At 26.6% G+C, this 22,568-nt stretch overlaps 1 protein-coding gene across 2 annotated transcripts; it reads left to right on the top strand.

The window, feature by feature from the left end:
* The first annotated feature begins 78 nt into the window (after positions 1-78).
* Positions 79-22,417, top strand: LOC100197610 (bifunctional protein GlmU). 2 transcript variants are annotated; one of them, XM_065805786.1, is made up of 5 exons: positions 79-267; positions 502-606; positions 11,844-11,940; positions 12,266-12,391; positions 22,020-22,417. In XM_065805786.1, the coding sequence occupies exons 1-5, from the start codon at positions 140-142 to the stop codon at positions 22,164-22,166; spliced, it is 603 nt and encodes a 200-aa protein (XP_065661858.1). In that variant the 5' UTR covers positions 79-139; the 3' UTR covers positions 22,167-22,417. The 2 variants fall into 2 exon arrangements, with proteins under 2 accessions (XP_065661858.1, XP_065661859.1); XM_065805787.1 differs by having other exon boundaries at positions 80-261.
* The last annotated feature ends 151 nt before the right edge of the window (positions 22,418-22,568 follow it).

Below are 22,568 nucleotides of genomic sequence, written 5' to 3'. Positions count from 1 at the left end.
TTATTAGTTTGCAACAAACAATATTTTTGTGCAGTGAAAATTAAAAAAAACATTTTATAAATTATTAAGTTCAAGATTATTTTGAACTTTTTAGTTATTTTTGAACTTTTTAGTTATTTTGGAATAGTTTATAGTTTGTATGATGCTTCATTTTGTCCTCAAGAATCGTTATTTATTTGTACTTTGTCTCGCCATCATATGGATCAGTATACTTATTATACCAAAGCTTGGACAATCTTACAGATTATATTCACAAAATCAGTATGAGTATGATATTTCTATTTTTGTTTAAAAATGTTGTTGAAAAGTTATTAATAACAAAAAAGGACACTTTTTTGTTATTAGTAACTTTTATTATGTTATTCCATTTGTAATTTTTTTTTCTATCATTATCTTTTATTATATTTTTTTCTATCATTATCTTTTTTGTTTTGTTAAGTGTCATTTTTATGACTAAAAGTTATTTTTGTGTTTTTTAATAATAATGCTTGTGTTTTTTAGAGAACCTCTTGTTCAAAATGGAAGCATTGCAAAAGTAGTTGAAGAAAAACATGATTACTCAATGCAATCTCATTCAGTTGACACTTCTCCTTATTTGTTTGCTGGGTATGTAATAATTTTAAAATAAAACAATGTGTATATATATATATATATATGTATATATATATATATATATATATATATATATGTATATATATACAGCCCTCGGAATTAGGGTCGGCATTCGGCAATGCCAACCTTAAAGTGTTTGAGGTCAGCAAAAAATTGCCGACCTCGTTTCTATGTTTTATGGTAAAACTTTAATGTCTCTTTTTTTTTTGCCAAACTTATGCTGATCTCTAATAGTTTAAGATTGGCAAAAAACTGCCGACCTCATTTTTTCTTATTCTGAGGGATGATATATGCCTTGTTAAAAAGCGTTACACCGTGTGAATTTTATGTAAAAAATGGCATTTTACCTACGCGTTAAACCATTTTCGTTACGCCAAAGCATTTTTCAATCAGAATATTTAAACAGTCTTTTAAAATAGTTTATGTGGAACATATTAGGCATTAATTAATTATTGTAAAAAACATTTTCACCGCAATTGTCAAATAATTTTTTTAGTTAAAAAAACAGTTGTTGAAGTTGAATAAATTTTTTTTACTTTCCGTTTTTTTTTAATTTAAAATTTAAATTTATTTAATCACATTTTAACTAAATTGATTATTAAATATTAATAAATTTATTTTATTAAATTCAGTTTAAATTTTTAAAAAAATTTAAAATGCTCTATTTTACAATTTTTTTTTAAACTTTTATAATTTCCAACCTTGTTAAAGGAAATTCTTTTTAACAAGTGAGTATTTTTGGTTACTTTTTTATGTTCGTTTTACATTGAACTATTTTGTTTATTTATAGTTTTATTTTTTTTATTAACTATTTAGTTTTTAGTTTTTTTTATTTATTATTTAAAGTTTCAAATCAATAAAATTTTATCATCCTGTTACTTGTAACAGGATGATAAAAGTGTTACTTGAATTTTTGTAATATTTATTTATATTTAATAATAATTTAGTTAAAATGTAATAAACTTTATGTAACAAATTTATGTAAAGATGATTTTTTTAGTTTTGAAATATAATGATAACGAAAAAACTTTTTAACAAAAAGTTTTATCAGTATCATTAGGTTTTTGATTAATCATAGAATGAACATCAATTAAAATGATTGACTAGTTTATGAGTAGTAGGCAAAGATTTTGTTAAAGCCAAAAGTTGAAAAAAAATTGTTGAATTGTTGATAGCTTTTTTTTTTCTTTTTGACCGTTTAAAAATTCACCCTTTAACAAATGCACCCTCATTAAAAAAAAAAATTTAATTGTGAGAAAGCAAACAGAAAAGGATAATGTTGTGTTATAAATGTTTTAAGAAATATATTATATAGTTTAAATAAGTATAAGTTTTAATAATGAAATTATTTTTTTTCAAACAACATTTAAAATTTTTTTATAACCATATTGTTTAATTTAAAAATAACTTATAAACATTTTATAAAGACTCTAAATGGTTTTTAATGTGGTTTCAAATTAGGTTTAATTTTAATGCGGTACTTTAATATATGCAGTTGAAGTAATTTAACTTTCAATGATGTAAATATGGATATTGAGTTACACTTACTTGCGTCATATTTTTTAGTTACGCAATACACACACACACAGTGGCTGTTCTAGAAAAATATTTTGGGCAGCAGTATCCCCTGTTTCAGCACATTTCATAAGAATATTTGACAGGGAACATTGCCCAATAAAGGCATTTTTGTGTGAAAAAAACAATATTTTCTGTAAAAAAAAGCCTTGTTTAATGCCAACCATATTTCCGAGGGCTGATATTTATATACATGGTACCTTATAAGTTAAAAAAAATCTTGTTTCTTTTTTTTTCATTTTAAAAAATGATTTTAAATTCTGATAATGACACTAAAATAAAGTAAAAAGCAAATTGAACCATAAAAAGCTCAGAGGGTTAAATTGGCTAGCAAATTGATACCTGGTAATGTCAAAAATATGTTGAAACAAAAGAAAAAAATAACAATCTACAGAAGCTAATTGATTACTAATTAATCTGATTTTAGAGTATTACATAACAATATTTAAAATATTTTTTAAACAATTAAATAACTAAATTGAAATTTACAACAAATAAGCTATAACCTGTAAACAGAGCTGGCCTTAGTAATTGGAGGCCTTAGGCAATATGAGTTTGGTGGTCCAAATAAAAATATGAAGAGAGAGGTTGCTAGATGGAGGCTTATCCCCAGTTTACCATAAGCAAAAAATTCTACAAATTGAACCAAAAAAAAAATACTGTTAAATTAGAATATTAGTTTAGTTGTGGCTCTTAATGAATTTCATGTACATTGTACATGATTACATTGTATGTCCAAGATTTCATGTACATTGTACATGATTACATTGTATGTCCAAGATTTCATGTACATTGTCCAAGATTACATTGTATGTCCAAGATTTCATGTACATTGTATTCATTGTCCAAGATTACATTGTATGTCCAAGATTTCATGTACATTGTATTCATTGTCCAAGATTACATTGTATGTCCAAGATTTCATGTACATTGTATTCATTGTCCAAGATTACATTGTATGTCCAAGATTTCATGTACATTGTATTCATTGTCCAAGATTACATTGTATGTCCAAGATTTCATGTACATTGTATTCATTGTCCAAGATTACATTGTATGTCCAAGATTTCATGTACATTGTATTCATTGTCCAAGATTACATTGTATGTCCAAGATTTTGTGGAAATCAAGTTTTTCACACCAACAAATTTCACATTCATGCAGGCTTCATAAACGTTCAACAAAAATCAACAAAAATCAATTTTCATGCTTTGATGGGAGTTAAGTCTTGAAGTAATTGTCAATAATTAAAATACCAATTTGAAAGATATCATTTTGATTGCTATCAATAATTCAAAGACTTGTTCAATAGGTATCATTGCCAGACTGTTTAGGCATTCTCGCATCATAGTTGTTCTCAAATAGATTTTAATTGATTTTAACTTGGAATTATTATTATAACCATGATTATAAATAGATCGTAAAGCATCAAGAGAAGACAAAACATTATCTGGAACATTTTTCGAAAATATTTACAATTCATTGCATAAATATTTTGGGTCAATATCTGAGTTAAATGTATTTTTGAGCGCAATATATAAATCTATACAACATCAAATCATTTTTGTAAAAACTCTGAAATTTTATTGTGCAGAAATTCAAAGAGATTAAAGTGACATTCTATTAGCTCAAAATATGTAGTTAATGACATAACTACTTGATCTAGCAAAACATTTAAAAATTCAAGTCAATATTTTCCTTTTGGATCTGTCAATTATTCATTTATGCTTTTGCAATTGAATTGTTTTTTTCTTCTTTCCTTTCAAGCATATAGCAGTTAGAAATTTGATTTCATCTAGTTCCATTTCTAGTTCTTCAGCCAATTTCTCTGGCTGAAAGTTGAGTAATCCATTTTTTTTTGTATTTTTTCATAAACTTTAAGTTACATGTTTTTTGATTTGCTGAAGAATTTGATTAAGTAAATTGTACCAGATGGCTAAAGTAACCAAAAAGTGGAAAATTTTTGATTTGTTTTGCCAGTCCAGTTGCTTCGATCCTTGCTTTTTGATCGTTGGCATTTTCAGTTCCACCAATGCATCATACTTTGCTTTTATTTGATAACGAGCAGCTTTCACACTTTCTGCATTCCCAGCTTGTATCGGAAATAGGCTTTACTTTCAGATTTTTTACCTAAGTTGTAAAGATCCGCCATTGCTGTATTGCGCTAAACAAAAGATATTGGTGTATTGCGCTAAATAAAAAAACTGTATATGCGCTAAACAAAAGATAAGTTTGATCCAAAAAGCAATGACTGAAGATTTTGACTTGTGGTTATAACCCTCTCTTAACTCTATAACTCCAAAACACAAACCTTGATGAACACAAGGCCGCTGCACGGAGAAACAAGTTGAGCGCGGTACTACCAGGGACATGGTGGGAATCGAACTGGGAACCTCTCGCTTATGAAGCAAGCGCTCTACCACTACACCACTACCGCATTATCATACCCATACCACTATACCACTATCCATTATCATATCAATAACCTCTTCAGTTCTGCAAATTTAAATTCAGATCTTTAGGCTTTTGTAAGCATTTTTCCGTGAGACCTGAACCAGTGCTGTCATTGACAGTTAGGAATCCTACAAAATATTTATCAATTTCTATTGGTTTAAATGTTTACTGGTCTGAATCTTGCATATTTGAAAAATCATAGTCATTTGCTCTTGGTAACCAGCATTAGTTGTGCAGTCCAAAATGATGGGATAATATTTTAAATTTTGAACATTATTTATAGTTTTTTGTTGGCAGCATCACCGATCAGATTAATTACCCCATTTTGAAATGTTTTGCCCGAGTAATGATCATGAATTTCCTTTTTTTATACTCCATAAATGATCTTCTAGGCATAAATCATGCTTTTCTAACAATTTGACCAATCCCAAAAAATTTCCATTATTTGGTTGAAACAATTTGATCCACAGTACTGCAAAGTGCTAAATTCCGTTCTACAAGAAACTGCTTAATTTAAATGACTCTTTTTAAAATGTTGGTCCAGTGCTGAGTCTCTTTTTAGACTAGTTTTTGTGTTTCCTCGTCAGTTGTCTCTTGTTCCTTTGACTAATTTTCTAGCTCAAACCAAGCATCAACAGCACAATTGTGTTTTATGGACAATTCATGATTCAAATACTAGACAATTGACAATTCAAGTACTAGACATGTTTTTCCATATCTTTTAATTGTGAGCTTGATTTTATAATCTCAGAAGAATTGGCAACAAAAATAAAATGCAAAATTTTAAAGTTTGAATAAACTATGAATTGAAATAAAAAATCATTCAACATTTTGTAATTTCTTAAAATAAACTCATATTTTGCTGCATTTAAAAAAAAATCTTGCCAGATTTAAAAGATAAACTCACATTCTGCATCATTTAAAAAGTAAACTCGCATCTTGTTGCATTTTAATACTCTTATTCTGCTGATACTTTGTTTGTGAACCACAAAACGGTCCTTTTTCGACCAAGTAAACAGGTTTTTTATTGCTGATTGAAGATGGCCATAAACCTATATCTTTCCAAGTGAATATTTTGGCTTTCATTTGAATTGCTTGAATGTGTATCTTCTATTCCCATGATTTCATTCTGTAAATTAGCTGATTCATTGCCCACTCCTTCTATTGCCATCTGACTACTTTGCCCACATGTTGGCTACAAGGAAAATAGTTCTGTATTCTCTTCATTCTGAGCATGTGAAGTTGATGTTGCCAAATGTGGTGGTGGATATAGTTATTGGAATCAGTTTTTTTTATTGACTTACTGATTGTTTAACTAATTACTTTTTAAAAAACATTATGAAAATAGTTATATGTTTAAATAAACCAAACTCTCTCTATATAACATAGATGTACTTTTTTTTTTTGTTTAGAAAATTATACAATTAAATATATGTTTTTAATAATAAATTGACTTCCAAAAAAGTTGCAACAATATTTTGTAAGTTAGTAGTTAACAGAAAGCAAAGAAAAAAGTTAAATAACAAGAAAACGGTTAGGAGAAGATTTTAAAAACTGTAAACTGCATGATGAGTAAAGCATGAAGACAGGGCTTCTAAAGTATTGTATTTGAGGTAAAAAACTAGGTTTATAAATGTTTTTTGAGGATGGTAAAACAGTAACAGTAAAAAAAATGTGACTCAACTAAATGAGTCACGTGAGATTGAGTTTAGAACATGGTATTTTAGCATGGTAGAACAGTAGCAGTAAAAAGATGTGACTTAACTAAATAAGTCATGTGAGATTAAGTTTAGATAGAATAAGAGTTTTGTGTTGAAAAAAATTTAGTTTTTGGGATTGAACAAGACATGTGTGAGAGATGTGCATTGCTTTAGTAGTGAATATGGTATTAGTTGTAGATAATAGAAAAAGATGTAACCATACGATAAATGGGACAGAAGCACAAGTTTGGGAGCTAGAGCAGGTCCTACTACATTTACAATGTGGTTTTTGATTATGTCTAAAGGAGAATAAGCATAATCCAAGGCAGGAAACAATGTAATGCAGGTTTAAATCTATGCCAGCCTATTGATGAAAAAGGAGTGCAAGGTTGGCTTACAAAAATTTTCTGCTTACCCCTAAAGTTTTTGCCCAAGGCATTTCCTACAAGGCAGTAGCCAGATGTTAACATATGCCCAAGATAATATTTTTATCAAGACACTATCTCTAGCGTAAACTCAACTAAGAACCCCAAATCAGGGTTTATTTCAAGTTACAAAGCAGCGAGACATCTGCTGGGTTATACTTGATTATATGTTACTAGTAACTGGGTGATCATATGATCTTGATCTTTTTTTTGCTTAAATCATTCCATATGGCTTTTTCAGGAAAGGAAGAAAATTAATGACCTCAGGAGGGAGAGGTTAGTGGTTTTGTGACGACTCATACGGAACTTGTTACTAAAGAGTTACAATCTTGTGACAAGGTGGGGGGGGTAGGGGTCTAAAACAGTCAGAAATTGTGACATAATTTGAATAATTTTTTAAGAAAGAGAAGCAACTTTACTACAATGTGAAGCAGTATTATGATTAGAGCGATAGCCTCTCCACATTTATCTAATGCACAAAAAAACCTATCAGTTATGATTGTTAACTAATCAGCAGTAGAGCAAGAAGGTCGAAAACCATATTGATAATCAGAAAGTAAGTTATTACATTAAAGATTAGAGATTATTAAGTTAATTATTAATTAGACTCAAAAACCTTGCATATGATAGGAAAAAGACTAATGGGATGGTAGCTAGAAGAGTCAGATTGCTCTCCAGTTTTCCAGAAAGCTGGAAAACAAGACTGATAAGCACTTGTTAAATAGTTTTGAAAGTATAGATGAAAGCTCTGGAACCCTCGGAACTGACTAGGATCAGAAACAAGACATAAGTCGAACTTTTTTTGTTTTTCTTTGCTGTGTGTGTATAAAGTTGCTATTGCTACTTGCTAGTTTTTATTTTGTTACTGATTGAGCAATCTTTTTGTTGTATATACTAACTATTTTGATTTATATATACATATATATATATATATATATATATATATATATATATATATATATATATATATATATATATATATATATATATATATATATACATATACATATATATATATATATATATATATATATATATATATATATATATATATATATATATATATTATATATATATATGTATATGTATATATATATGTATATGTATATATAAAATTTGTTAGTATATTCTACAAAAAGATTATATATATATATATAATATATATATATATATAAAAATATATATATATAAAAAAAAAAAAATATATATATATATATATATATATATATATATATATATATATATATATATATATATATATATATATATATATATACAACCCTCGGAATTAGGAAAAATGAGGTCGGCAAAAAAAATTTGATACAAAGGTCTTACCATTAAAAATAGAAAGGAGGTCAGCAATTTTTTGGCAACCTCAAACATTTTAAGGGCGGCATTGCTGAATGCTGACCCTAATTCCGAGGGCTGTATATGTGTGTGTGTATATATATATATATATATATATATATATATATATATATATATATATATATATATATATATTTATAAACTTGAAATATGATATTTAACCAAATAAATTCAAAAATAGTCAGAACAGTGAAACAAATAAAAAATCCAGTAATTTTTTTTTCTCAGAATGTTTTTAATAAAAACAATATAATTACCAAACAAAATTACTAATATAAAATATTTTTTTATATTTATTAATTAAAACTATTAGCACTAGAGGCCTTTCAAATAATCATCAGTAGTGCTGTTTTTAGTATTATACAAGATATTGTATTAAAAACAAAAATAACTTAATTTTCTTATTGTTGCTATGGGTAACTATTGATTGTGAAAGATTGAATTGTAATTATATACAGGAAATATCAATTGTATCATGTTTTTGTTTGTGCAAATGCTTTTCATATGATAACAAAAAACTTTTGTTGTTAAGCTCAAGAAAGACAAAAAGTTGGAAAAAAGGTTCAATTACACTTTTGTGGGCATGTTGACAAGTATAAACATGGTTGTCAAATCGATCAGTTGATAAGCCAGTTCTGCAACTAGAAATATGTCCGTTTATACGTAATCTTAAATTATTAGTTTTACCAGTATATGTTTGTTTTTTGCATGTTAAACATTTTAGGTAATAGATTACATTTTTGCTGTTGCATGTGATGTGACTTTTCACTTTCCAAATGGTACCGTTAGATGTTTTAAACTTATCTACTTCTTGAAGGTATAGTTTGCAAATTTTGCACCGAATATCTTTGCATTTGAATATGCCGATCTTCTTACTAGTTACTTCAATATTTGAAGAAGTAAGTCTTCTTAGTAAGTTATTTAAAAGCTAATAACGGGTGAATATTAGGAAAAACATTTTTAATTCTTTCATTATAAGATACTTTGTGCAAATGGTTAGCTTCTCTTATAAAAGGTTGGCAATTGAGATTACTATAGAATGTTGTCACTATAGGAAATATTTCTTTAGATTCCTTTTTTGGTGCTGGTCCTTGTAGTTTTGCATTATGGAATGCTTTTTCTATAATTTCATCAGGGTATTCGCAATCTTTTAACCATTAGTTAAAAGATTGCGAATACCCCTGATTTTTAGTTCTATTAGGCGTAATTTTTCGATTTCATAATTAGATGTAAAAACAATTATTCTTTTAACTAAATTATAAGGAATATTCTTTTTAATGTGAAATGGATGATGACTGTTATAGTTTAAATAGTCATGGGTGTTAGTTTCTTTATAGTAAATGTCTGTTTGAATTTTATTATAATTTTCAAGAATGTTTGTTATGTCTAAAAAGTTAGTTACACTGTAGGTACTACCATTTTTTATAAATTCCTTTCGAAAATCTATCCTAAACCCAATAGAGTCATTTAATTCAGTTAAAGAAATTTCAAATTTTCTGATGTCAAGATGTTTTGGCCAAATTATGAAACCATCATCAATATATCTAAAATAAAATTTCTTTATGTCATCTACTTCATGGTTAGAAAAATACTGAGGTAGGATTATTGGAAAAAGGTTAGTCTCCTCTAGGAACCCGATAGTAAGGCATGCATAATCTTGTGCAAAATCTGTACCCATGGCTGTACCAGTTATTTGGTGAAATAATTGTTTGTCAAAAATGAAATTATTGTTATTTAGAATGAAAGATGCTGACTCAATCATGAATTCAGGTGTAAATCTTTTATCTATCAAATGTTTATATTTATTTATCCAAAATTTTAAGGCTTCTAATCCAAGATAATGTGGAATGCTTGTATAGAGGTTAACAATGTCACATGTCATTATACGACTTTCTGATTCAAGCTCTCTTGGAATTTTTCTGAGGAAATCCCAGTCATCTTTAATAAAAGATATTTGTTTCCTTACAATAGGAGACAATATTATATGGAGAAACTGGCTCAAATGAGATGTAGGTGAATTTATTCCAGCAATAATTGGTCTACCTTTGAGATTTTTTGGTGGTTTCATTTCAATAAATAAACAGTCTGACTCTTTTACCTTGTCAATAATTTCTTGACATTTGTGAATTTTGGGAATTACATAGAAATTACTTGATTTCCATTTAAAGTTAGTGATATATTTTATCTCATTCGTTGTAAGGCATTTATGTTTATTTATCTAACTAAATAGATTTCTAAAAACCATTTTATCAGATTCCGAATTTATTTTTTCATATGTAGTTTGAGATAAAAGATGGTCTTGATGAACAAGTTTGTTAATATAATATGTTGAATCCATTATAACTAAAGTATTACCTTTTTCAGCTTTTTTAATAACTATGTCTTTCATTAGTTGCAGTTCTTTAATCGCTTTTCTTTCTTGTTTTGTAATGTTATCAACATATTGAACTTTAATAGGTATGATTGATTCAATTTGTGAAACAATTTCGTTTAATTCTGGCTGAGTGGTTTTGGTACATTATTATTGGATTTATTTTTAATTATACTAATGTCATTACTTGTGGTACCAAAATATTTTTCTTTTAGTATAAGTTTCCGTGTAAAATTTTTAATATCTGAATTAATATGTAAGAAATTACCTTTTGTGGCTGGGCAAAACTTTGGACCTTTTGTGAGAACTTTGGACCTTTTGTTTCTTACATCATTGAAAAACCTAGATGATGAAGTATCAAATTTTATTACAAATCACGCCTCTAGTGATAAACTTCACGAAAAGTCATCGATATCAAGAATGCAAAAATGAAGATATTGAACGCATCAATAAAAAATGGTCCGAAAAAGTAAGCTCTACTAAACTTGCTTTAGAAAAAGATAAAAAGTATTTTAATTCTAAAAAACAGCATCACATTTCATAAATAGTAATAATATTTATGCAAGTTCCATTATTTCAAATAACAATATTACAGACCATGACAAAAAAACACAATCAACCCCATCAAAAAATAATGAGTTTACAGACCATTACCAAAAGACACAATCAACCCTATCAAAAAACTGGATAAGCCCAAATACAAAAAGATACAACCTAAGGTCATCAACCTATCTACCTAACACTTGACTTGAAAAGTGTAATTGTACCTTTTTTCCAACTTTTCGTCTTTCTTGAGCTTAACAACAAAAGTTTTTTGTTATCATATGAAAAGCATTTGCACAAACAAAAACATGATACATTTAATTGACTGTAAATAATTACAATTCAATCTTTCACAATCAATAGTTACCCATAGCAACAATATGAAAATTAAGTTATTTTTGTTTTTAATACAATATCTTGTATAATACTAAAAACAGCACTACTGATGATTATTTGAAATTTTTTATTAGTAATTTTGTTTGGTAATTATATTGTTTTTAATAAAAACATTGTGAGATAAAAAAATTACTGGATTTTTTATTTGTTTCACTGTTCTGACTATTTTTAAATTTATTTGGTTAAATATCATATTTCAAGTTTATAAATATATATATATATATATATATATATATATATTTATAAATATATATATATATATATATATATATATATATATATATATATATATATATATATATATATATATATATATATATATATATATATATATATATATATATATATATATATATGTATATGTATGTATGTATATATATAATTTTAACTTATTTACAGAGACTTTCAACAAGAAGAGAAATGTTTAGACACTTTAGGAGGAGGTAGTGGTATGTCAGTTGGTGTTTTTAGCTGTCATGGTATTGGAGGAAATCAGGTTATTAAAAGTTTCATTCATTGTTATATCAAGGATTTTAAAATAACCAGAATTTTTATTTAATTAAAACTTCTGTTTAACTTATATTTAAAATCTTTTAGGTTAATAACTTATATTTAAAATCTTTTAGGTTAATAAATTTTATTATTCAGATTATTAAATCATATTAGTAACAGTTAATGTGTTTCGTTTTGTTATTATGTTTTATGAATTCTTCAGATCTTTTTATCTTTTATGATTTTCTTTCCTCATTTCAGCTTTAAAGTTGTGAAAATTAGTATTAATCTGTTTTTCATGTTTTTGTTGTTGTTTTTTTTTGTTTTAGTTTTGGTATGTAATGAAAAGTTCAAATTGGCTTAAAAACAAAGATCTCTGTGTTGAAGGACCTGAAGATTTGAAAAAATATGGTGTGTCTGCTGTACTTAAACCTTGCAGTAATATAAAACATCAGGTATTATTTACTTATTAAATTCTTTTATTAAGAATTCATATGTAATAATTGTCAAAGTAATTTTTTATTACTTCGACAATTATTACATATGAATTCTTAATAAAAAAAAAATGTCTTTATTTGAAAGCTTTTTTACATTTGTACAAAATATTAATATTTAGAATTAGATTTATTAAATTTCATACATTTATACACACAGTAGCGTGCAAAAGTAACCGGACAAGAGATAACTTTTGAATGAAAAGTCCAATTTCTTTCAAATTTTCACTGAAATGTCAAAAAATTGATTACAAATCTAAAAACAAATGAATTTTTACTAAATCTTTTGCGTGGAACATTTTTCAGGGCTCAAAAAAATTCAATTAATGGAATTGACATAGCAATATCCTGACCTTAATTCTATTAAACATCTATGGAAACACATAGATTGACGAATTTCAGGTCGAAAACTAACAAGTAAACGTGATTTATTGAATACTCTGAAAAAAGATTAGGAAAAATCAAAATTATTGTGATTATAAAGCTTGTGGACTCAATGCCTTGTCACTGTCAAGCAGTAATTAGTGCTAAGGGCTTCCCGACAAAGTACTAAAGCAATACTTTAAAATAAAGCATTTTCAATTTAAAAAGTGTTTAAAAAAAATCTTATTCAAGTTTTTTTTTTGTCCGGATACTTTTGCACGCGCATATTTTAATTAAATGAACTTTTAAGATTAAATTTAGTAAAAATTTATTTGTTTTTAGATTTGTAATCAATTTTTTGACATTTCAGTGAAAATTTGAAAGAAATTAGACTTTTCATTCAAAAGTTATCTCAAGTTATGCTCTTGTCCAGTTACTTTTGCACGCTACTGTACATACATACATACATACATACATACATACATACATACATACATACATACATACATACATACATACATACATACATACATACATACGTACATACATACATACATACTAGTGATGTACCGATAGCACTTTTTTGGTCGATGCCGATGGCTGGGAAAAGACCGCTACCGATGAATTAACTAACTATTAAAATTTTGAAAATATAAAACCATACAACTTTAAATCGTGTAAACTTTTTCATGGAATCAGTACTGGTAAACAAATACTTGGACTCAAATTAGAGTCAAACCATTATTTTAAAAGATATTAGAAAAACTCAGTTAAAAAAATAAACATTTTTTAGTTTTTTTTACTATGAAAAGTAAACTTTCAAAAAATAAAAGGAACCCTTTTTATTTCATTTTTAAAAAGAAAACGGTACTATCATAAGCAGTTTACTTAGAATTCTTTATTAATTTAATAGTAATTTAGATATCTAAACAACAATCATATGTTGTTTAGATATCTAAACTATTTTTAGATAATTAAGTAGTTTTTATAATTATTTTATTTTGTGATGTTCTATCCCCACCATGTCCCTGGTAGCACTGCGCTCAACTTGTTTCTCGACGCAGCAGCCTTTATTGTCAAGGTTTGTGTTTCGGAGTTATAAAGTTGAGAGAGGGTTGTGACTAAATCTAAAGTAGCCTCCTCGATTGCAGTGGACTTGGGCAGGTGAATTGAAATAAAACAAAAATAACAAATAAAAATGTAGAAATATAGTAGGCTATACTTGAACACATATAGATAACAATGCTTAAATAGGTTACTTTTAAGTATAACAATAGAACAACACAAAATAAAACAATACTAAAAATAACACAATGGTAGTAAAATTATAAGTACATTCAGCTGTTAAATTAAAGCTTATAAACATCATCTTAAGTTTAAATAATATTGCCTGTAAACAAAGTCAATATAAAAATTTATCAAAAAAATTGTAAGTAATGTATAAAGTATAATTTATTTATTATTTAATTATTATCATAATGCAGGATGAAAATGCCATCGGTTGGAAAATCGGAAAATGAGACCGATACCGATTGTGCAAAAAGTGGCCGATTAAGCCGATACCGATGCCGATTAATTGGTACATCACTAATACATACATACATACATACATACATACATACATACATACATACATACATACATACATACATACATACATACATACATGCATGCATACAATACCCAGAGGTGGAAAGTAACAAATAACATTACTGTAATTGAGTAGTCAATTTCAATCTTAACATACTATCAGACTAAATTTAAAAAGTTTTCTTGATGTCTCAGTTAACCTTTCTGAAAACTTTTTTTAACCTTATAGAAAGCCAGGTTAGAGTCTTTTATATGTTTAAATCAGTTCCAATCATCCACCAAACATCAATAATTATAGATTTTATTTTAAATATTATGCAAGATCTTGAATACGAAACATCTAGTATAACCTTCTGCAATAATGTTAGAACCAATGTTACAAAAAATATTTTAGTATAATTGATAAATGCTTTCCTAAAGGTCACAAATTTCATAATTTTATAATGGGAACAGTTTAAAGTTTATTTATTGCAAGCAACAAGAATATTATCAAAAGCAAAAAATGAGTTGACTGTAGTGTTGACTGTAGTGTTGACTGTAGTGTTGACTGTAGTGTTGACTGTAGTGTTGACTGTAGTGTTGACTGTAGTGTTGACTGTAGTGTTGACTGTAGTGTTGACTGTAGTGTTGACTGTAGTAGTCACCTTAAATTAAATAATAGGCAAAAGGGGTAACTGTTCTTTTTTTCATTCAAAACTCTGCCTTTTATAGGTTTTTTAAAAAAAATGAATCCCAATAGGCTACAAGCAACCACTATTCAAATTGGAACAGTTTCAGTTAAAGAGTATAAGATTGCTAAATGAAGAGTCACATGAGATTGAGTTTTGGTTGATGTAACAAGCAATAATAGCTTGCTTGAGATGCAACCATTGTATTATTTGTAAAAAAAAAAGATACAATAGAGACAACCTTAACATATTACTAACTTTGCAATGAGTTGTATATATGGTTTCTATAAGTGGTCATTAGGAAAGGATAATTTGAGAAGAAGAGGACTCAGTAAGAGTGTTACCTTTCATAATAAATAATATTGACAATATTACAATAAATGTAATATTGTCAATAATAGAAGCAAGCTTTAAGAGAAGATCAGCATGCCAATTTTTGATATACCATGAACAATAACCCTTTTGTCACCACTTCTGTCTAATGCATGATAGAACCCTTTTGACACTGCTTCTGTCTAATGCATGATAGAACCCTTTTGTCACCACTTCTGTCTAATGCATGATAGAGCCCTTTTACTACAGCTTCTGTCTAAGCATGGTAGAACCCTTTTGTCATTGCTTTTGTCTAATGCATGATAGAACTTTTTTTTTACAACAGTCAGCAGTAGGAAAAGTGGATTAAAAATCTATTGTCGGAGAGTCAGTTGTTAAACTCAAGATAAGATTTTAAAAGTTTATTAATTTATGATTTAAAGACTTGGCTATTAAGGAAAAAAAAAAAAAGTTTTATTAGACAATGGTTAGAAGGGTTAGAGTTATCTACAAAGTTTTTAAAAATTTGGAACCACCAACAACAGGAAGAGAGATGAACCAAAGCAATTTCGTTTTTTTAGATAAAAAGCTCTTAAATGAAATAGTTCTGTCTTATCCTTAGAAAAAGTAATAATATCAGAGCCATTTATTAGAGATGGGTTGTTAGATTTGCTTTTGTTAATGACTAAAGATTTTCCTTAAGTCTTTAAAATCTAAATTCTGAGATATAACAGAGGCACAATTTTCGCAGAGAGATCACCCCAAGAAAGGAAATCACAAAAAGAATTCTAATCAGCTTTATAGTTGTACTCAGAACTGTGATGATAATGTGAAACCTGGTATAGAAGAAGTGTAAAGTTAAAGTTTTATTGATATCGTAACATAAAGTGAACCATTTAAATTGAGAGAAAACTGAGCACAAGCTAGGGTCAGTGTGATAAACATTTAAATCATCAATAACAACAATATTGGCTGAGCTGAGGGAGTGAGAGATAGACCTTGATCATTTTAATCAGAAATAACAACAAAAAGAGTGTAGTATTATATAGTAGAATAATGAAAAGCAAAAAGAAAGATGCGACGAGGTGCAAATTGTCAAGTTAAAAATATTTAACTAAATATTTTTATTTAGTTAAATATTTTTTATTTCTTGTACGATATATTCTTGTTACTTTGGTATAAAATTATTTTTTTGCTTTTAAAATGGTTTTTATTAAGTGTTTTCTCTAATTTGTACAAAAAACTTTTGTGACTGATTGTATATGAAACCTCATTGTTTGTCATAGTTCTTTACCTTTATACCAAATTAATACTAAAAGACTTCACAAGTATTTACCTTTATACCAAACTAATACCAAAAGACTTCACAAGTATTTTTTTTATTTAGGAAAGCTATTATTTTACTGCATCTAACCAAAGATTTTTGCTAAATAGATTTTTGTTGCATTTCAATGGAACAAATTTTAAACTTCAAAAGCATTCCTTAACCAGAATTTCTTAAAACGAATAGCACTGTATCTTCAAAGAAAAGTCTAATCTTATTATAATGATTTTTGATTCAATAAAAATATATAAAATGACTCAAATATTTTATTTATTATTCTTGTATGTTTAGCAATGCCTGCCAACTCGACTAAAGATCTATATATTTATGTGTAATTGGCCGTACATTGAATTATGGGATGTCTTGCGGAACCATATTATAAACAACATAAATACATCTTTGTTGTCTACTAAATATATTATATACTATAATATTATTAGATTTTGCTTTTCAAGAATTAAGTTGCTTTTTCTATAAATACTCACAACATTAAATATGCCAGCCTTTTGCTCAGCCATCAGTTGTGTAAACAAGCGTGGAAAGAAAATAATATATCTTTTTTTAGATTTCCAAAGGTTAACAATAAATAAGTAATTATTAGTCAAATCAAATTTATTAAATAACTAGTATATTAAGAATTTAAAGAAACTTTTAAAACACTGTTTTACTTTAAATTTTATGAAACAAAAAATACTTATACATAATATGATATAAATAATTCCACTAAATTAATTAGGTTTAACCTATTATTTAGATGCAAGCTTTACGTTCGTAATTGTCGTCATCAAGATCTCGACACAAAATCATGTGAAGAATTTAATCTTAACTATACTATTTGTAGTTAACTTTTTGATTCTTCCCAATACTATCTTGCCAATAATGGTAGTTAAAGGAGCACTTGTAACTGCTGTGCCAACAATTTTTAACTTTTCAAATCAACCTTCTACATTAATTTTAAAGAGAAAACAGCCTACAAACAGACTTCATTTACAAGATAAAATACAAAAAAAAAAGAAATCAACAATAAAGTTGAATTAAATGAAATAAATAATGTTGAGAATAGTATTACAAATAATGTAACTGTCAAAACTATCATGTATCGTGGTCCACAAGCTTTCAAAATGTTTAGAAAAGTTTTTTCATTACCTGCTTGAAGCACTGTTTTAATGTTTTTTTTTTAAAATCTCTTGGGACTCTAGAATCTGGTTTTTCCAATAAGGTTATGGCTTTACTAATAATGTGAGTAGATACCATGAAAAAATTGGAACGAAACTATAGCCTTGTTTTTGGTGAAATATCTTTATTATTGGTATTGGTCTGCGGGTTATCAACAAAATGGAAACGACCAATTGCATATTTTTACAGTAATACTATTATGTGTTCAACCAATTTAGTTAAGATAATAAATAATGCTATGATTCATCTACATAAAGCAGGTTTAGCTGTAAATTTTTAGGATTTTCATTATTAAATCAACAAATTTCACATCCAACTACAGGAGCAAAAGTTTATATAATATTTGATCCACCACATCTTATAAAAAATGTTAGAAACTATTTAATAAAACATGAAATTTTATCTGATGGTAAAATAATATCGCGGAAGCATCTGGAAGAACTTTATAGTTTAGACAAGGTTAATGCTGTCCGACTTGTTCCAAAGTTAACAGATCGTCATTTAGATTAGCAACACAAATTTTTAGTAGTCAGGTTGCTACTGCTTTGACTGAATATGCTTCTGTAAAACTATTGACTGAAAATGTTTTGTCAACAGCTTTTTTTATTAAAATATGGATATTTTATTTGACATCTTGAACTCTCGTAAACTAAAAGAAGATAAATCAATACGCTCTGCTTTAACTCTAAATAGTAGTTTTATACAAGCCTGAAGATTTAAGTGTTTGGATTAAGGGTTGGCATTTTTCTGATGCTCACAGCCAAAAAAGTAAAACCAGTCATTGGGGTTTAGATGTCACTATTTCTAATATTCTTTGTCTTGCAAATGAGTTGCTTCATGAGGATTTTTTTTATGTTTGCACAGCTCATTTCTGCAAATGAACAATTCATTTTTAAACAGCCAACTGCATTATTTAAAAACAAAACAATTGTTTCAACTGATTCAGTTTCACAGTCAATTAAACCGGTTTTGAAATTAATTGCCGATGATTTGATAAAGAAAGTTCAAGTCTGTCAAAAATGTGTACAAGTTCTTTCAAGTGTGACACCTTGTGAAAGTGACTTATTTAATACTGATTCTTTTTAACAAAACTTACTTCATGAATTGAAAACTGTTTTTATAACACAAAATAAGGCATGTAAAAACAAGTTAGCTCACATTATCCAAGCTTGATTTTATTTTAAAGATAATTCTTGAAACAAGTTATTTCTTATTTATAATTGCTGTTTTTTCTTTCAGTATTATTAACTATATATTTAGCATCTAATTAAAGGTATATATTTAAACTAATATGGGGTATATATTGAAACTAATATGAAACAAATACAATGATAACATGATTAAAACGACTTATGCAAAACATGTTAAATTTACATTAAGTTTTAACTGCGTCAACATATTAATGTCATTACTTAAAAAGTCTCCATCATAGATTTTAATGCGTGATAGAAAACATTTATATTTTATACATGTGAAAGCAATCAAAAAAAATTTTTTTTAAGAAAGGAGAAATGTTTTAGTTTAAGAATTTTTCCATTTCACAAATGTAATTAAAGTTTTTTCTTTCTTATTAGTTCAATATAGTGTAAAGTTCTGTTTATTTTATGACTTCAAACATTATCTGGAACGCACCTAATCACACTTAGTGACAGAATATTACACTTTTACCAGTGCAAAATAATATGTTGGGTGATTTTCTTTATCAAAAGCTCTGTGTGTGTATATATATATATATATATATATATATATATATATATATATATATATATATATATATATATATATATATATATATATATATATATATATATATATGTGTATATATATATATATATATATATATATATATATATATATATATATATATATATATAAAATGTATGTGTATATATACATATAAACAGTAGTGGTGTAGTGGTATAGCACTCACTTCATAAGCAAAAAGTTCCAAGTTTGATTCTCACTAAGTCCCTGGTAGTACTGCGCTCAGTTTGTTTCTCCCTGCAGCGGTCTTGCTTGTCATGGTCCATTTTAAAATGTATTATAAATAATGTTATAAATATTAACAATGAGTTTTATGAAGAAAATCTTGAGTTAAAAGAGATAAAAAAATTATATATATGTATGATAAGGTATATTTTTAGAATATTAAAATGTATTTTTTACAAAATTATTTTTTTACAAAATTTTTTGATTCATTAGTTTAGTTATTTAATGTTAAAAAAAACAAAATAAAGCAAAAAAACAAAAAAATTTTAAACTTTGATAAGTTTAAAATTTTTGTGATTGGAAAAAAAACTTTTCTTTATTAAATTGGAGTAATAAGTAATAACTTTGTGAATTATATCAAAAAGTGTTGCTCTTGACATTTTTACTGCAAATTTTTAAAGCCTAAGAACTTATGTCAAAAAAAGCAAATATTAATAGTTTACAATGATAACTATAACCATTCAGCGAACCTTCTGTAACATTAGTAAAAGACAAATAATCTTTAGGTAACATTAGTAAAAGGAATTTTCTCTGCCATTTTTTTTTGTAAATAAAAATAAATTATTAATTTATTTTTGTACACTTTTTTATACCATTTTTATTTTGTACATTTTATTTTTGTACAGTTTCTGATTGTTTTTATTTGTAGAAACTTAGATAGTTTCATAGTTCAGTGACTAATATTTCAAAAATACAATAAAGAAGTATAAATATGAAAAACAAATGATAAAGAAATCTTAATATTTTTATTTTTTTTTGTTTTTTTGTTATTCACCTACTCAAGGCCGGAAGGCCACTACAGATGAGGAGGCTACTTAATAGTGGTTATAACCCCTCTCTCAACTCTATAACTCCAAACACGAATCTTGACAAACAAGGCCGCTGCGCGGAGAAACAAGTTGAGCGCGGTACTACCAGGGATGTGGTGGGGATCGAACTCGGAACCTCTCGCTTATGAAGCGAGCATTTTACCACTACACCACTACCTCATTTGATATACTTGTTTGGAATTTTAATGGTTTTTTATGATCATGCACTAGAGCTTGGAGAAAACTGAAGAATTTCAAAAAACTGGTTGCACTGGTTTTATATTATAAAAATGTATTTTGAAATTTAATTATTGCCGTAAAAATCTGTTGTAACCAATTGAAATTAGGTACTGGGATTGGATCTGTAAACTACATAAAACACAAAAAGCCAAGAAAATAAAAAGTATACCATATTCCTGATCTTTAGTTGGTCATACTTAAGTTAAAAATTTAATATTTGTCATTAATTATGAAACATTAATTTAATATTTATTATTCAATTAGTTCATATCTCTATTGATAATAACCTTAGATTGTTTTTTCTTATGTGCTTCTTTTTTCCATTTCAATTCCTTTTCTTCTTTTTTTTTTTATAAATTTACAAATTCTCAACTGAAAATTTTTTATCTATTAGTTTTATTATATGGTAAATTATGCATTTGTTCTGTTTACAAAAAGGTAATGTAAAAATATACTACATTTTAAAAAAATAAGTCAACTTTACTTAACATTACAAAATTTGTTTTTGTTTTTTTAAATATTTTAAATTTATAATTTTCTTATGACATTAATTTATATAACAAAGCAAATTAGAAAAAATAGTTAGCGGTATTAATTTTTTAAGTTAGCGGTATTAATTCTTTTAAATTGTTTTGATTTGATTGATAAATATCACAAAATTTAAATATTGTTGATATTAAAATTTTAATACTCTGTCAATTTGTAATATATTAATAATTGGTAGAAAAATATGGAAATATATAAAACTAAATGCAAAGTACTTTTTAAAATTCAGTATATTCACAATATTTTTTGTTTTCTATGTCAATGGTCAACTTGTCAAAATGAGAAACCTATGGTAGAATCTGCTGATAACTTAATGCAAAACTATTTATCGATTTAAAAATGTATAATTAACCATTAGTTTTTGTTTTTTTGTTTTTTTTGTTTTGTTTTTGGTTTTGGGTAATTTAAACAAAAAAGCGGTTAACTAGTTTCAGTTTCTATGAGTTTCTGAGCCCCATCATACATCTGCATAAAAATTAAAGATGTATAGGTTACTTTTAAAACAGATGTTTGAAATCAAACTATTTCTAATGTTTACATTGTTTAATGAGCATTTGTTTTTTGTTTTTTAGTCCTGGACATATGAAGAAGGAATTTTTCGTCTTTCAGGGTCCACCTTATGTTTAGAAACAAAGGATAACAATCTTGTATTTGTCGAGAAATGCAACACATCAGCTCAAAAACAAGTGTTTAAATTACATACACCTCAAGGATTTTGAAGATTTTTATGTTTTCCTTCTTTTTTTTTAATTTAATTGCTTTGTTTTTTTCGGGTTTATAGATTATTTTAAAAAATTAGATATTATATTTTTAAATTAGTGTTTATAAATTATTTTATAAAATTAAATATTATATTATTAAATTTGGGTTTATAGATTATTTTATAAAGTTAATATAGTTTATTTACAGAAAATGTGTGAAATATATTTTATATTGTATAGTATTTATAATCAATAGAAATTTATATCAATTTATTTTTTGATTAAATTTTTCAAAAAGGATTGGCTAAATAATAATTTTTAGGTTGGTGTGCTCGATTTTAAAAATTGATCTTTATTTGTTATTGTAATAATGAAAAAATGAAACAATAAAAAGAAAAATGGCAAAACAAATGTTTTATT

Source organism: Hydra vulgaris, chromosome 09 (assembly GCF_038396675.1).
Source record: "Hydra vulgaris chromosome 09, alternate assembly HydraT2T_AEP".
Taxonomy (NCBI): domain Eukaryota; kingdom Metazoa; phylum Cnidaria; class Hydrozoa; order Anthoathecata; family Hydridae; genus Hydra; species Hydra vulgaris.
The sequence above is the reverse complement of the archived record's forward strand: the minus strand, read 5'-3'. Positions and strand labels throughout refer to the sequence as shown.